The sequence below is a fragment of the Acinonyx jubatus genome, chromosome A2 (genome assembly GCF_027475565.1).
Source record: "Acinonyx jubatus isolate Ajub_Pintada_27869175 chromosome A2, VMU_Ajub_asm_v1.0, whole genome shotgun sequence".
In the NCBI taxonomy this organism is placed as follows: domain Eukaryota; kingdom Metazoa; phylum Chordata; class Mammalia; order Carnivora; family Felidae; genus Acinonyx; species Acinonyx jubatus.
The window spans coordinates 136,437,334-136,455,050 of NC_069383.1; the positions used below are offsets into that span (position 1 = coordinate 136,437,334).

At 44.3% G+C, this 17,717-nt stretch overlaps 1 protein-coding gene across 5 annotated transcripts in view; it reads right to left on the minus strand.

Annotated features, from left to right (window-relative positions):
- PTPRG (protein tyrosine phosphatase receptor type G) overlaps positions 1–17,717 on the minus strand; it is a 709,728-nt gene that overhangs the window by 121,583 nt on the left and 570,428 nt on the right. For all 5 annotated transcript variants that reach the window (XM_027039123.2, XM_027039124.2, XM_027039122.2 and 2 more), the window contains one exon: positions 12,904–13,096. In XM_027039123.2, coding sequence (XP_026894924.1) covers positions 12,904–13,096 — 193 coding nt within the window. The remainder of the gene's footprint in view (positions 1–12,903; positions 13,097–17,717) is intronic.

The following is a 17,717-nucleotide window of genomic DNA, read 5'->3' on the forward strand; positions in this document are numbered from 1 at the left end:
CCTGATACTCTTGTAAACATCTAAGTGATAACATGCTCCTAACTCCACTGGGATAGAAACTCCTCCACTGGGGACCCTCCCAGGCCTCACCCTATGTATCTCTTCATCTGGCTGCTCATCTGTATCCTTTATCACATGCTTTCATAAATTGGTAAGCATAATTAGGTGTTTCCGCCAGTGAGGCACTCTAGCAAATCAATCAAACCAAAGAGGGGGTAGTAGGAACCTGTGATTTGAAGCCAAGTTGGACAGAAGCTGTGGGTAACCTGGGGATCTACTACTTGTGACTGGCATCTGAAGTGGGGTGTGTGTATCTTTTGGGACTGAGCCCTCAATCTGTGGGATCTGACAGTATATCTCCAGGTAGACAGCATCAGAACCGAGTTAAGTTTGTAGGACATCTAGCTGGTGTCGCAGAATTGACTGATTGGGGAAAAGCCACCCCACATTTGGTGACCAGAAGTGCCCAAAGTAAGGTATTCTGTGTAAAAGTAAGAGGCGCGCGCACGCGCGCGCGCACACACACACACACACACACACACACACACAGGAGGTAGAGAACTGGGTTTCCCCTAAGCAGGAGGGAGAGCAAAGTTTTCTATTGTATCTGTGGAATTCTTTTCCACACCACCCAATGGCATCCCCTCCGTTCCCATGAACGAGCCCTGGCATGCAAGTCAGTTTCTCAGCCACCAACTGAGTATTAGGCAGAACTACCGTGGAAGACAGCAAATTCGCAAGCATTCTTATCCCATCAGCTTGTCTCTGCTGTGCATGTAACAGAGCCACACGCTCAAAATACAACGGCAGCAGCCAGTGTTCTGGAAGGCAGAAGGAGAAATTCAATTCTCCAGTCCTCCAAGCACGCGGTTTTGACTTTCCCATATTATGCTGTTCCCGACCTCTCCCACCTCCTCGGAGTCTTTTTTCCTATGTGATATCCCTCTTCCTCTGAGAGTTTAAAGGCCATGGGAGGTGTCCATGTCCTATGCAGGAAAAAGCATTGTTCAGCTTGGCGCTAAGGGAGGTGGCAAAGTTCAGAATGATGCATATTCCCAGCTCCACTTGACAACAGCAGCTTCTCAGACACTGGGTGGGAGACCAGACTCCAGGTACTTCCCTCCCTTTCAAGTGTAAGACGCTGTGATTTCCTGCCAAAAGGGCAAAGTGGACCTGTCCCACTTGAATTGAGCACAGCATCCTTTCCACACAGTACCACTTAACTCTCGCTTCTCCCTCTGCCCTGCTCTAGTCCTGGGCTCCCGATCGAGGTCTGCACCAGATTACCAGCGTGCAGCTCTAGGGGGAACAAAAGTATTAGAGCTGGGTTTTCTCTGGCCTGACCTCCTACTTCCTATCACTGAAATGCTGTTATGGCCTTGTTGATTTCGGACGCTTTAAATCTCTGACTCTTCCTTGGCATCTGTTTCTCTTATTTGAGCTCAGTTCTGGCTCAGGGCATGAGCTCCACTGTTTGGCTTTCAACCTCATTTCAAACCCCAGATGTGGCATCTGCATCAACTGGCCATGTAGTTAGGACGGTCCTCTGTGGGATGGCACCAGGGGCTCCTAGACCTGGGCACTGGCCTCAAGTAGCCACTGGTGGGCCTGGCCAAGAGGACCCAAGAGGAGGACAGGGAGCCTGCCACTTGCAAGGAGAGAGAGACCAGGCTATGAACAGGTAGCACCCCAGGGGGAAATGACCTCTTCAACACACAGGAAGGACTAAGCTACCCGGTCTCTTGGCTGCCCTTGGCGTAAGGATCCACATGCCCTGAGGAGACCGGGCTTCTAGCTGGTTGCGGGAACCAACAGTTTTAAGTGATCGGTACATTCCTTACTGAGAAGGCTTTGCTGATGCCAGCCCATAAGCATAGAAACCACAGGGCTCCACACACTTGATGATACCTATTAACATTTAGTGTCAGATGTGCAGGTAGCATCTTTTCATCATAGACACAGATTTGAAATGGCACAGCCAAGACGCTCATTACAACTGCTCAGACCATTGCTTTGGAATCACAAAGCCAGTCAAGAGAGGGCCCAGGAGTGAAGCCCACAGCCAGAAGGACCACTGGCTATGCCAGGAAAGTAACAGAAAAAGACGCCTCCACAGGAAGCCTCTCACTACTGTGCCTTTACATGTGATCTTTGATTATCAGGCCCCTGGGACTGGGGAGGTAAGAGGTTTCTTACACCCCGAGAAATCCAAGGGTTCTGCCCAAGTTCCTTGTATCTGAGAAGAAACAGCCTCAACTAAAGCATGTTTGTTTATGGAATAGTCAGTGGGAAGGATGGGGAAGAAAGTCTGTCTCCCCACTACATTCCTTCTGTGACTCCACGGAGATGCTCGCAAACACCTCAGAGCCTCATGCTTCACGGGCTGTGAATGCTAGTTAGCGACAGAAAGGGGAAGCTTGTCGCTCTGGGAGGAAGGATGCTGGTGGCCTTTATTAATTTCCAGATTACTGTTCACAAGCTCCACAGTGTCCACACAAATAAACACAATGTCAGGGAAGATTTTTCTAGAGAGCAAAGAAAAGCTGAAGCTGTAGGAGGGTTGCTAAGTTGGCCTTTAAGATCCAACTATGCCTATCTGCCTGGAAACAGAGAGGATTAAGTAATTCGGTAATATTTATAAAGTGTGAAAACGACAGACAGCCCCTGGTGTCTGTTACCAGTATCCGCTCACTAGCTCTCTCAAGCCATAACAGCAGTTGTGCCTGGAAGCATCTTGACACAAGTGCCTGCCATGTTAAGTGCCACCGTTCTCTGCTTTTAGGTGTGGGTAGAGTGCTTGTTTCTTGGGACGGAGAGGAAAGCCCTCTGTCCATGTTTTGTTGAGATGAACACTTCCATCCAAATAATTTATGGTCAAAGCAGGAGATGGCTTCCCAAATCTCAGGGGCCTCTCTGATTTCAGGGCCGGGGGGGGGGGGGTTGTGGAATCCTACATCAAATGTCAATGTCTAGCTATGCTCCTCCTGTTAGAGGACCTAGCCTGGCCTAGATCATAAATGCTCCAATTGTACCAACCCTTGTGGTAAGAATCCTTTAATTCCTGGCCACCTGGCATGTATGGATTAGCTTAATCCATCTAATCATCCTTCCCTCCTTCCCATCCATCCATCCATCCATCCACCCACCCTTCCTCCCATCCACCCTCCCTCCCATCCCATCTTCCATCCATCCATCCATCCATCCATCCATCCTCCCACCCTTCCTCCCATCCATTCTTCCATCCATCCATCCATCCATCCATCCTCCCACCCATTCTTCCATCCATCCACCCTCCCTCCCATCCCATCTTCCATCCATCCACCCGTTCATCCATCCTCCCATTCATCCATCCTTCCTCCCATCCATCCACCCATTCATCCATCCTCCCACCCCCCCCCCCAACCAATCTTCCATCCATCCACCCATCTAGTTAAATACTGATTGAGGAGCCAACAGTGAGCACTGCACCCTCTCTAGCAAAAAAGAAATAAAAAGAGCTAGACATTAGGGGGAGAAACATACAACTTAATGTAAAACTCCAACTGAGATAAGTGTGAAAGAGAAAGGGACTGACACCCTGTTACAAGCAGCTGGACAAAGGCAGTCAGGAAACTTCCATGGGGAAGGTACCCTACAGCTGGGCTATGGAGGCTGAGGAGGGGTGGATTAGGTACAGAGGTGAGGGAAGGGGTACGGGCTGTTGGGACTGGGTGTGGGGGTGAACTGATATGCAGGACGCCAAGGGAAATTAAGTGCAAGATGGGGCTGGAGAGGGGGCCTGGACGGGCACCGTGTAAGGATTGTGGATTTCACTGGAAAGGTGTGAAGATATTCCGGCAGCCTGGGTTTGCATTTGTACCAGGAAGAGAGCCTAGTCCCCTTATTTTGAAATGTGTTCTCCGGTGATCATGTTACATATAATAGTTTGTCCTGAGCATCCAAAGAAGCCACTGCTGACCTACAGACAAGAAAGTATAATTATTTGCAGAGAACCTTCCACTGCAGGCTCTATACTCTTTCTTCCCTAAATTATTTCATTTTAAAGGTCAAAGCCAAGGAGGGGGTTATGATTATTATTTCTATTTTACAGAAAAAGAAGCCAAGAATTGGGTATTAACTTGAGCAAGCATGCTCGAGAGTAAATGGTTTTGAGTCCAGGTTTGCTGAACTCCAAAATCTACACTTTTACCCATCGCTTTATATTGTCTCATTCATTCATTCATTCATTCATTCATTCATTCATTCCTTTCATGAGCAAAAGATGACTATCCACCCACTATGTCCTAGGTACTGTGTCAGGCTCTGTTGATCCAAGGATGCACAACACCCTCAGCCTAGGAGGCCCTAACATCCAGATCAAGCGGGTGTACTGACCCACCCAGGGAATAACCCTGTGATCAAAGCCTCAGTAGCCTATGCCCTAAACACCAAAGAAAACCCACCAAAACAAGCAAAGCAGATAAAGACAGAGCCCAGTGATTTCTTTTAGGATGATAAACCCGATGTTTAGGAAGAATACCCAATCCCCACAAGAATGTTTATTTTTGAAGCTCTTTTGCTCAGAGAGGAAGTAATACACTGTGTTTTCAAGCCACCTCATGACATTTAAAACAAAGAGGCCACTGCTTGTAGATTCATTTTGAAGCTGGATATCCCTTGCGGCAAAGACTGCTGCATTTGGACATATGAAAATCCTGGTTCGCATCTCAGCTCTCCCACTTCCTGGCTGAGAGGCTCTGGATGCTTCCTTGCTCTGAGTCTCAGAACCCTCACATGTGTTAAAACACACAACAGTGTGTTTCTCTTTTTTGCTCACCCCCACCCAATCTCCATCCTAACGATTAGTAAATCTCAGAGGCTCTACTCCAAAATCCATTCCCAATGGATCACTTCGACCTCTACCAGGATCACCATCATGCAACCACTGTTATCCTGCAGGGAATATGTCTATTTGTCACCTCTTGGTCTTACAAGTTATATCCTAAGCCTTCTGCAAACATTTTTCACATAGCAGAGAGACAGGCTTAAAAACCTGTTCGGATCATTCCACAGCCCTTCTTCAAACTCTCCAAAGGCTTCCACCGCCATACGAATACCAAGAGAAGTCTTTTCCAGACTTGACCCTTGCCCATCTCTCCACGCTGGTTCCCATGCCTCAGAGCCTTCACAAATGACCTTTTCCTCTGAGAATTTTGCAGGGCTGGCTCCTTATCACCTTGTGTCCTACCCAGGGAAGATCTCATCCCCACTGCCTCCCCACACTCTACTACTCTTAGAATACTACCTAATTTGATCCTCAGAACACTGAAGCTTTATCATTGTCAGCTGACTTGTTTATTTCTTTCTCCACATTAAAACATAAGCTCCATGATGAGGGACTCTTCTCCCTTGTTACCTTTATTTCTAGTGCCTAGAACTTGTTCATTGTACATGATCAACGAATATTTGATAAATGAAAAGTGAAATAAAAAGTGGCCGAGGCTGTTTTCAGGATTAAAACAACATATGAACGGAAGAAGCCAGCCTAACATTTGGCGCATAAAAACCCCCACATATTGGGGCAGCTGGGGGGCTCATTGGGTTAGGCACCTGACTCTTGATTTTGGCTCAGGTCATGATCTCAAGGTTTTGTGGGTTCAAGCCCTGTGTCGGGCTCTGTGCTGACAGCATACAGTCTGCTTGGGATTCTCTCTCTCCCTCTCTTTCTGCCCCTCTTCTGCTCATGCACACGCATGAGTGTGCACGTGCTCTCTCTCTCTCTCTCTCTCTCTCAAAAATAAATAATAAATGAACATTAAAAGAAACCCACATAGCCTGCTTAACCACAGGTGCTTCTGGCACTTGGCTTCTAGAGTCAACAAGCTCCCCAAAGGTGGATGAAGATGGCTAACATATGGAAGGAAATTCACTGGCTACATAAGCAAAAGTAGTCAATGCTACATTAAATGGCTACAAATATCAACTTCATGTCAACCAATCAAAGGCAACTGGTACCAACCCTTTACATATTTACATAAAGTGACAGTAATCATGGCATGCCTAAGCATGTAAAAATGTCTGAGACAGCATGGGCATGACCTTGCAAAGTATGAGAACCTTGGATGCTGGAGAATCCTAAAAACAGCCCTACTTTTTTGCCTTCTTTTTTAATCACTTCTCAGGTTAAAAAGTAATGGTTAATGATAGCTATTTTTAAAAGAAGGAGGTTAAAAACACTCCATTTTTAAAGTGTTAAAAATGTGTTTTTCTTAGTACTTTTCTACGCTGGAAATTTCTGGAAGTAACAAGATAACTTTTTTGGAACAGTTTCTGGGAGGACAGCTGCATACAAAGGAATTTAATGCCCGTGTCAGAGCTTCTTTTAATAAGATAAAGTAATTCAAGCTCATTAATTTGGTATGTAGAAATGATTAAACTGAAAATAGAACAATATCAATATTTTCTCCCAAAATAGCAAAAAACCCCACAACTTTCAATGTCAAACTTTTTAAGAGCAATCATGGCTTTACTTCTTTGTTTGCTAATTTGGGTGGGTAATGTGATGCTCTTTCTCAACGTATTCGGATTTAAAATAGGCTACTTACTGAGACATTCTCACACAGTCCTATATGTTCTTAAAAACTGCTTTTGACCAAAACAGGAAGCAATCTTTACCATTGAAAATGTAGCTAAAAAAGAGATCCCTCCATCAGCAGAAGCAAAGGCCATTCTTCAAAAAACATGGCATCAGCTCAGGAGACTGGAGGGCACACAGGCAGTCCAGTGCCCTCACCATTTCCTTTGCTTTTATTACATTAGGCAGTGTCACTTTAATTAAGCCATCAAATCAAATTATCAGATCAAGTGGTTTTGATTCCACTGTGGTTTGAACAGGTTTCGTTAAATTAATAAACCATATGTTTCATGTTGTTGGAAGGAAAGTTATTTTTCCTCCGTTCACTGTTCCAAAAGTCTTCACAATAGATAGTATTCAGCACTTAATCACCGAATGTTCTTCCATGTGTCCGGGATGTGCTGCAGAATAACTGAAATGACAGCCCATTAAATCCTAAAGTCCGTCCAAGTTATTTACCGACAAAGGGCAGAGTGGAGAACTGGATGTCCCTTGAACAATCCACTGAGCCTAAATATTGTTTCCATTTACTGGAACTTAAAGCTTTATATTTTTTATGGGTGACATCCATTATAAGTCTTTCTTCAGCAACAATACAATATTGAGATGACTTTTCCTCCTTTCCTTTGGTGTTGTACATGGCCATGCGTCTAGTGCTGGCACTGAAAAGCTTGATTCTGTTTTCTCTGTTCCAGTATATCCAATCATCCTGACAGCAGGGCATGATGGGGACACATTGACTCAGGCACTCCTCACGGTGCTGCTCAATGAACACCAGGTAATGATCACAGCCAGGGGAATGAGGGAGGTACAGGGCTATAATCAGTTCACTAAGGTTCTCTTACATCGTGGCCGTGAAAGATGACCAGGTGTTAAGGTGACTTGGTAAGTGGTTGGTCACTGAGTCAATAAATATCTAATTGGCCCTAAGGTCTTGCAGTGGAATGGGAAAATAGAACCAACCAATGCCTCACGATCATGGTCACAGCCATCTTTAAGACAGAAAATATTTACGTCAAACTAAGCCTGTGAGTGAGTTTTTCGACCTTAGTTTGAGCCGTCCTCTAGAGCACCAGTTGGTAAATCTGGTCTGCTGCCGGGGTGTCTGAGTGGCTCAGTCAGTTAAGCATCTGACTTTGGCTCAGGTCTTGATCTCGTGGTTCGTGAGTTCAAGTACCGTGTCAGGCTCTGTGCTGACAGTTCAGAGCCGGGAGCCTGCTTCCGATTCTGTATGTCCCTCACTGCCCCTCCCCTACTCACACTGTCTCTCTGTCTCAAAAATAAATGAACATTAAAAAAAATTAAAATAAAAATCTGGCCTGCTGCCTATTCTCGTGAACAAGATGTTTTGGGAAGACATTTTCTACACCCATTCATTTGCATATTGTCCATGGCTGCCTTCATGCCAGAGAGGCAGAGCTGAGTAAATGGCCTCTATCTGGTCCTTAACAAAGAAAGCTTACTGACCCTTCCCTTCTGTAATTAATTTATTTTCCCTTCTTCTGTAATAACAGCACAATAAACACACAGCTCCGTAATCAACACTGTAGCTCTCTTAGGCATTGGAAGTTTCCAATAGTGATTAGATAGAGAATGCCAATCAGACAGGCTTTATTTATTTATTTTTTTAATTACCAGAAGATTACAGAACACCATCCGTCTCTTTTTGAATCTTTTTTGCAGAAGACTAGAGAAGAGAAAGGGACTCTGCCTGTGTATTGGGACTCTTTACTGCATACATGTCAAAGGTCTAAGGTCAATCTAAGTCCTCTAGGCTGCCTACTGATGGCCAGTATTTGTGCCTGGCTTTCGGCCCATAGTGCCATGGAATTAGGTGAATTTTCTTGGGGACAAAAAAGGAGGAGCATTTGGTTATGTAGACTACGATTCCATGAAATGTGCATTTAAAAACAAACAGGGAGGGGCGCCCGGGTGGCGCAGTCGGTTAAGCGTCCGACTTCAGCCAGGTCACGATCTCGCAGTCCGTGAGTTCGAGCCCCACGTCAGGCTCTGGGCTGATGGCTCAGAGCCTGGAGCCTGTTTCCGATTCTGTGTCTCCCTCTCTCTCTGCCCCTCCCCCGTTCATGCTCTGTCTCTCTCTGTCCCAAAAATAAATAAACGTTGAAAAAATAAATAAATAAAAAATAAAAACAAACAGGGACCTCAATAGTCACTGGGGAAATGCAAATCAACACTACTTCACATCCACTGGGATGGCTAACGTAAAAAAAGACACATAGCACCTGTTGGTGAGGATGTGCAGAAATCCCATACACTGCAGACGGGAATGCAAACTGGTGCACTGGATTTGGAAAATTGGTTCGCAGTTCCTCCAAACTTGAAAACTGGAGTTACCGTATGACTCCGTTACCTACTCCAGGCTATATACCCAAGAAAACTGAAAACACACATCCACACAAGAACCTGAACATGAACGTTCACAGCAGCATTATGGACAACGGCCAAAAAGTAGAAAAAAATTCAAAGATCTATCACTTGATCAGCAGGTAAACAAAATGTGGTATATCCGTATAATGATATATTATTTGGCCATAAAATGGAGAATTCTGATACATATGCCACCATATGTATGGCAGGGCAGGAGAAAGAAAGGGAAGAAGGAGTGACTGCTACTGGGTATGGAGTTTCGTTTGGGGGGTGATAATAATGTTCTGGAAGTAGATAGTAGTGACGACTGCACGACTCTGTGAATATACTAAAAACCAATGAAGGGCACACTTTAATTTTTTTTTAAGTTCATTTATTTTGAGAGAGAGAGAGAGAGAGAGAGAGACAGACAGACAGACAGACAGACAACGCATGTGCAAGTGGGAGAAGGGCAGAGAGAGAAAGAAGAATTCCAAGCAGGCACAGAGCTGTCAGCATGGAGCCCAACAGGGGGCTTAAACTCATGAACCATAAGATCATGACCTGAGCAGAAATCAAGAGTCAGAAGCTTAACCGACTGAGCCACTCAGGCTCAGCTTTTACGTGAAGTGTGCACTTTAAAAAAATGAATGTCGGGGCGCCTGGCTGGCTCAGTCGGCCTCAGTCGGCTCAGGTCATGACCTCATGCTTCATGAGTTTGAGCCCCACGTCGGGCTCTGTGCTGACAGCTCAGAGCCCAGAGCCTGCTTCGGATTCTGTGTCTCCCTCTCTCTCTGCCCCTTTCCCACTCATGCTCTGTCTCTGTCTCAAAAACAAATAAAGATTTAAAAAAAATCAAACAAAACAACACCCCCCGCCGAATATTATAATATGTGAATTAAATCTCAATAAAGCTGTTACTAAAAAAAAAAAAAACAAATAGGTTTTATTGTTACTGAGTGATAAAAAGGCATGAGCCCATGACACATGCTAAAACATGGATAAATTTTAAAATCTTAATGTCAAGTAAGTGAAAGATAAAAGCAGATCAGAGAGAGGTTGCTTCAAGCTGGGGATAGGAGAAAGAAGTGACTGCAAAGGGTTGTGAAGGAACTTTTTGGGGTGATGAAAATGTTCTAAAACTGGATTACATAGCTACATAACTGTAGCTATACATTTAGTAAAAATTATTGAATTGTACATCTATAACCGCTGGATTTTACGGCATGTACATTACCCCATCAAAAAACCCAGGAAACCCTGACAGACTGCCACCAGAAGCGGAACATGGTACACACAGTCACTCCGGGACCCCGTGTAGCGGTACGTAACTGAATCCGAACACGTATGTGTACTCCAGGCTGCCTCCATTCCACCCCCAGGTTCATACCGAAGAGAGGTATGTCTGTATGCTGATCAAAAGGCATGGCGAGAATTTTCATCATCATCAAACTGTGGAAACAATCCACACCCTCATGGATACTAAAGTGGATGAATAAATTCATTCAGGTGGAGTCTCACAGTGAAATTCGGCAGTTAAGAACAAACCACAACTAAGATGACCCTCAAAACCACTGCAGAGCAAAAAAAAAAAAAAAAAAAGCAAGACACAAAAAAGGACAGAATAGATAATTCTATTGCTATGAAACTGAACAACAGGCAAAGCGAATTCATGGTCTTGGTTACCCTTGGGAATGGACAGTTACTAGCAAGGAGATGGAGACGTTCCTGGGAAGCTGTTGGTGTTAGCCTCCTGACCTGGGTGTTGCTATTCTAGTGTATTCGGTTTGTGAACATGCATCAGGCTGTGTATATGTTATGTGTGCACTTTTATGTATGTTACACTCCAATAACATGTCTAAAAAACAAACAGGACTGCACCTACATCTTTCTCTGCCTCCACAGCGATCAAAAAACATTTTAATAGTCACACATTTTAGGAGTAAGCAATAGACCCTAGGATAATTGCAACAAAGCCTTGTAGAATGAAAAACTGATTCCTGATTTAAGGATGGGTCCATGGCTCTGCTCAAATTCAGAGAAAGTCCATTTCATGGAAGATCTTGCTCCCTTTGACAATTTAATGTGACAGAAACCATGATCTTCTCTAACTTTTTTGGGTAGTAAGCACCATGCATTCGCTCTGCACAGGTGATATATCGTGTAACTCAGCTCATTAAAACAATTTTTTTTAATGTTTACTTATTTTTGAGAGAGAGAGAGAGAGAGAGAGAGAGAGAGAGAGAGGGAGAGAAAACAAACCCAAAGCAGGCTCCAGGCTCTGAGTTGTCAGCACAGGGCCCAACACAGAACTTGAACCCACAAAAGCTGTGAGATCACGACCTGAGCTGAAGTCGGAGGCTTAACCAACTGAGCCACCCAGGTGCCCTCTGGCCTGTTTTTTAGCAAAAAACTTTGTAACTGTCATAACCTCAGCAACTGTAGCTACCAGACCTTGTATTCACTTGTGATATAAATTCATCATCCCCTACACATCCTCGGCATTCACCTCTCACAAAATCCCAAAGAGATTCTTCTTTTCCCAAGTAAGTTCTCTTGGATAAAAGCTTTTGAGTTTGGTCGTTTTATTTTTAGCTTGGTTAAAAAACAAAACGAGCCCAAGTGAGGTCTGCTATGCCAGCCAACCTGAGACGTTTTACAGGTTTGCATGCTTCCTAACCCTCCCATTGTTCCCAGCCGACAAACGGTGCCCTTGACAAAGTGTCGGCTCCAAATTACTTGAATCTCAAGCATTTCTTGATGGGATCTGGCCACACACTAGCTTCTCTCACCATCCTCAGACAAAATCACACAGACAGGAAGGAAATGATCACATTCTTAAGCTCCCTCTCCTCTTCTTTTAGCTCCTTTTCAGACACATGAGCCGGGAAAATGGGCTCATTCTTATCATCAAAGTGCACATCAATGCGGTTATTTGTGGAATATAATCGCATTCCCCCTACAAATTCCCCCTTTGTGCCTACAAAGGTCATATGCCAGTAAACTGGTCCTTCTTATTGGGGGTGGGGGCACTCTTAAAACAAAACATTCCCGTGTAACTTACCCCACTAAAAATACCACAGTCTGTCCAGTGTTGATAAGAGACACCAGCCCTTCCCATACTACCCAAGCTCACAACTTGTGAGGAGAGCACTGGCTTGGGAAAGAGGCAGTTCTTCACACCCAAAGAAAATTCCTTCTTATTCCTTCCTCCCTCCCAAGTATTGGGACTTGGATCAGCCTTATTCTCTGAGTGTTTCCCGAGCTCTAAGTCATAATGAGGACAAGTCACAGAGCCCGAGGTTGAGCCGTGAGGGCAGAATCAGACTTTTTCGTCTCCTGGGAGAGAAATATATCTTCAGTTCCCAAGAGAATGTAGCAATGGAAAGGAGGAAGATGCCTGAAAACAATAAACTCATGTGTATCAGATACAGGAATCAAGCTATAAAATAATGGTTTCTAAAAGGCCACGTGATGTCTGGTAGGGGTGGAGAACCTGAGGGGGAGGGAGGTCTTGCCTGGTGTGGAGGTGGGTAAGGACACCATAGAGTGGAGTGCTGGGGGCAAGTCAAAGGCTATTGAGGCAATATCCCAATCTCAATGGGCAGACGGGTAAAAAGTAAGACACCCCAAAGCTTTCTGTAGACATTAACCCGTTAGTGTTGACGTTACAAGGTAAAAATACTGACAGAATGACTGACACATCGCTAGTCAAAAGGGCAGTTTTGAACATACAGCTACTTAACCGGGGAGTTATTGCCGCAAATGCTTCTATTTATCACCCAGACAAGTCTCTTTTCGCAGAGCAACATATGCTCTCAATACCGAGTTCCAACTCTTGGCTGTTGCCGAACTCCTTTTCATTCGAAGTAATTTAGGATAAGGAATCTTGCTCTGGGCAAGAGCATGTAATCCAAACATACCTTTAGAGGCTTCTGTCCCCAGTGGGTTTTCTAAGAAGTCTGTCATGTCATGGTTCCAGGCGTCGCGGACCGCAGACTTGGACACCACCCTGTCATTCAGCCCTTGCTGCGGTCGGAAGTTATTTCTCAGATACTCCACCGACTTGACGTGGTCCTGCTGCTCCGTAGTGAAGATGGAATAAAAAGCCTCGAGCTGAACCGAGAACCAGAGAGGGAAGGGAAAACAAGACCACCGATGAGAAAAGCTAAGTGGTGCAAGGTGGGTGGGGGTGACAAGAACACCAAATGCCAGGACTTGCCCAAGGCCGAGTCGGACAAGCCCAGCAGGACCCAGGTTGCCTGATGGAGTCACTGTCGACAGGCTTATCTGGCTGCGGTTTCTGTCCTGCCAGACAACAAGTGGAACACTCCACCGGAGGGCTGTATGGAACTCTTTTAGTTGGGGTCTTGGAAAAGAGTTCTGGTCTCTCTGCTGTGCCCCCTGGCAAGACCGTTAGTATTCTGGGGAGGAGCACAAAGTTACGGTGAAGCTGGCAGGTTCTGGAGCCAGACTACCTGGATGGCAATTCTGACTCCACAGCTCAACCACTCTGTGGCCCCGAGAAAGTTGCCTAACTGCTCTGAGCCTCAAGTGTTCCTCAATAAAGTTGTGATAATTATAGCAGCATCTACCCCGATCGGGTGTGTGCCAGGACTAAATGAGATAATCTGTGTGCAGTGCTTAAAACAGTTCCTGGCACATTAAGACTCGATAAAGACTAGTGACTGAATTCTTACTAAGCATCTTCTTACATACGTACTAGAGATCGAGTACACAGCAAAGCTGCTAAGGCTTAAAGCTGCTGGATGCAAGGCTTGTGAAGTAAACTGCCCAGTTTCAACATTTACCAGATGGATAACCATAGTCAAACTCTTAAAGGTTTCTGTAACTCAAGTTTCCATATCTGTAAAAGACATCTATTACTAGTAGCTGTCTTATAAAATTATGGAAAGGATTAAAATGTCTGGAAATTATTTAGCAGCCAGTAAGCCCATAGTAAAGGTTAGCTATCATTTTCATTAATATTATTAAAAACCACTTTCGACAAGATTACCGGCCACACTTTTATGGAAAAGCAAAGAAAAAATAATCAGGACTCCAGGATCATACGTCCATTATCAAAAAGGATTTTCCGTGGCCATCAATCTTCTGTTCATTAAAAAAACAAACAAACAAACAAAAAAACCACAAAGTAATTTCAGGGGTACCTGGCTGGCTCAGTCCTTTAAGCATCCCACTTTGGCTCAGGTCATCATCTCACGGTCTGTGAGTTTGAGCCCCACGTCAGGTTCTGTGCTGACAGCTCAGAGTCTGGAACCTGCTTCTGATTCTGTGTCTCCCTCTCTCTCTGACCTTCTCCTGCTCACTCAATCTCTCTCTCTCTCTCAAAAATAAATAAGCACTGGGGCGCCTGGGTGGCTCAGTTGGTTGAGTGTCCGACTTTGGTTCAGGTCATGATCTCATGGTTCGTGAGTTCAAGCCCCACATCGGGCTCTGTGGTGACAGCTCAAAGCCTGGAGCCTGCTTCTAATTCTGTGTCTCTGGCTCTCTCTGCCCCTCTCCTGCTCATACTCTGTCTCTGTCTCTCTCTCTCAAAAATAAACATTAAAAAAATAATAAGAATAAACATACAAATCAAAACCACAATGAGATACCACCTTACACCTGTCAGAATGGCTAACATTAACAACTCAGGCAACGACAGATGTTGGCAAGGATGCAGAGAAAGAGGATCTCTCTTGCATTGTTGGTGGGAATGCAAGCTGGTGCAGCCACTCTGGAAAACAGTATGGAGGTTCCTCAAAAAACTAAAAATTGAACTACCCTACAACCCAGCAATGGCACTACTAGGCATTTATCCACGGGATACAGGTGTGCTGTTTCGAAGGGACACACGCACCCCCATGTTTCTAGCAGCACTATCAACAACAGCCAAAGTATGGAAAGAGCCCAAATGTCCATCAATTGATGAATGGATAAAGAAGATGTGGTATACATATACAATGGAGTATTACTCGGCAATCAAAAAGAATGAAATATTGCCATTTGCAACTACATGGATGGAACTGGAGGGTATTATGCTAAGTGAAATTAGTCAGTCAGAGAAAGACAAAAATCATGACTTCACTCATATGAGGACTTTAAGAGACAAAACAGATGAACATAAGGGAAGGGAAACAAAAATAATATAAAAACAGGGAGGGGGACAAAACACAAGAGACTCATAAATATGGAGAGCAAACAGAGTGTTACTGGAGGGAGTGTGGGGGTGGGGTGGGCTAAATGGGAAAAGATTAAGGAATCTACTCCTGAAAGCATTGTTGCACTATATGCTAATCAATTTGGATGTAAATTTAAAAAAAATAAAAAATAAAATTAAAAAAAAATTGTGAAAATAAATAAACATTAAAAAGATTTTTTTTAAAGGATTTAAAAAAAAAACAAAGTAATTTTATGATATAAGAGAAATGAAGCTGAGAATGGGTAACAGAGATGTGTTCTCAGTGGACCAGAAAGTTATCCTGGTCACCAAAGAAATAAAGTTAATCTAAAACGTCCAGCCATGGAAAATACTAACGCCTGAGGGATGGAATGAAAAAGAGAGACACTGAATGAACTCTTCCCGGCCCATTTGGCTCCCTGAATACCAAATCAGAATGCTTTCTTAGGACAGAATTACAACGTGAAAGATGTTAGATGCTTCCGAAGCGGGCACTGAGTGGCTGTCCTAGGCTTTGGGGGACAAGAAGGTGGCCAATACCAATGTGTAAAATAAACAAGAACAATATGACCGGGTGTCTTCCTGTGCCCCCTTCCCCTTTTTTTAATGTAGGCTCCATGCCCAACATGTGGCTTGAACTCACAACCCTGAGATCAAGAGTCACATGCTCTACTGACTGAGCCGGCCAGGCCTCCCCAATCTGGGTTTCTGGATGGTAATCTCGAGGCCTGGAACTAACCCCAGTGCTTCTCAAACCGCTTCAGAGAATGTCACAAAAATTGACCTGCTTGATCTGAAACTCACTCTCTTTGCATGAGAAAGCAATGATCATAGTGACCGTAGCCAAGAGAAATCATTTAAGTACCTGGATTCACCTACCAGTCCACCTCCCCTCCAATTCTCCTGCAAATGTAAAGTGATAATAAACCATGAAACCTTCCCTGCTTTTTCATCAAGGTAATAGAGTCAGGATGGTCTCTCAACGAGCCCAGAAGCAAAAGTAGCCTGGTACTCTGGTGTTATTCCCATTTTCTGCTGGTCACGTAACTTCTAAATAACTCATGTGGCGGCTGTTCAGAATTGCCTTTCTTCCCACTCTTCCTTCTGATGCTCCTTCTTTATTTACAGTGAAGAGAGAGAGGCAATAAAACCAGAAAAATTAAGAAAATTGGACTGTTTACTCTGCCAAACGGGACCCACTCACATAACTGGAGGTATTGAAAAATCAAATTGCCCCAACCTGGCAATGTATATGCTTCTGATAGGACTGCCCAAATCAGAACTGAACACATCCACCCGTGAGAGAAAGTTTCAGGTTTTTCTTAGAGAAAATAACTTAAAATTACATGGAAGGAATTAACAAAGAGCCTCTGGAGACCATCGAGGGAAAGACCAACCAAAATGATTAAAAGGATGGAGGATAAATCCCATGTGGAAAGGTTAAAGGAAGTGGAATTGTTTAGCCTGAAGAAAAGGCAAGTTAGGAGTAATTTGATTAAAGGCCCTTGTATGTGGAAGATGCTGAACAGCTCTTCTCCATGTCCAGAGAAGGCCAAAAAGAGGCAACTGGTTTAAATTAAAGCCTTAGAGACGTGAGTTGAATAAAAGGAAGAATTTCTTAACTCTCAGGGTGATTTTTTTTTTTTTTTTAATGGCCGGGCTGCCATACGTAGCAAGGTATACTGGAAATCTTCTGGAAGAGCAGCCTTCTGCCCTGAAATAGCATAATCTCTGAGATGCCAAAAAAGGATGGCCTTGGAGACTGTCTCGGCAATCTAAGATTTGTTTATTCTCTAGAAGACTTGCCTCTTTCACAGCTAGCATTTAGTTCTCCTACAAAGTTTATTTCTGATGCCTCAAGAATTAGTCATATAACTGTAAGAGGCAGGTTCTGAATTTAACACAAAAATGCTTTTGCTTAAATTGCTTTTACAGCTTAATGACATGCCATGGCTTAAAAGCTCGGTAGCTTCCTTGTCATTACCTCAACTTGCCCAGAGATTTCCAAGGGAGGATGTGACGGTTCACGGAGTGAACTGATGACCTGAACGGTATTATACTGTCATCTGGATCATAGCTTCACTGGGCAGTCACACAAAAGAGGAAAAGGAGGTCAAGCTTAGCAGATTCATCAAATGTCCTTTGGTAGGTTGGCAGCATTCACTAGAACCCTGTCATTCCTCTAAGTTGAATGAAAGTTGCCAGTGGCCTCTCTTGTTGGTATCTGGCATGTTTGGCCATTGAGTGGAAACTGCCATGATCCCTGGGTTGGCAAAGGGAGTCTATGTTTTCACTTTGGCAGGTGAACAGTGATACTCTGGGTGAGAAATCCACTGCAGATTGTCCCTCGGCCCTTACCCTGGCTTTGTAACCACGCTCGATAAAGGGGAGCCCGGCCACCACCTGGACCTCCACTTTTTGAATCCAAGCAACACTATTTACAGAGACTACAATAAGAAACACTATTTACAGAGACTACAATGAGAAGGTGTCCTCTAGGATTGTACCACACGGCAGCAATGCCCAACACGGAAGCCACAGGACAAACTGTCA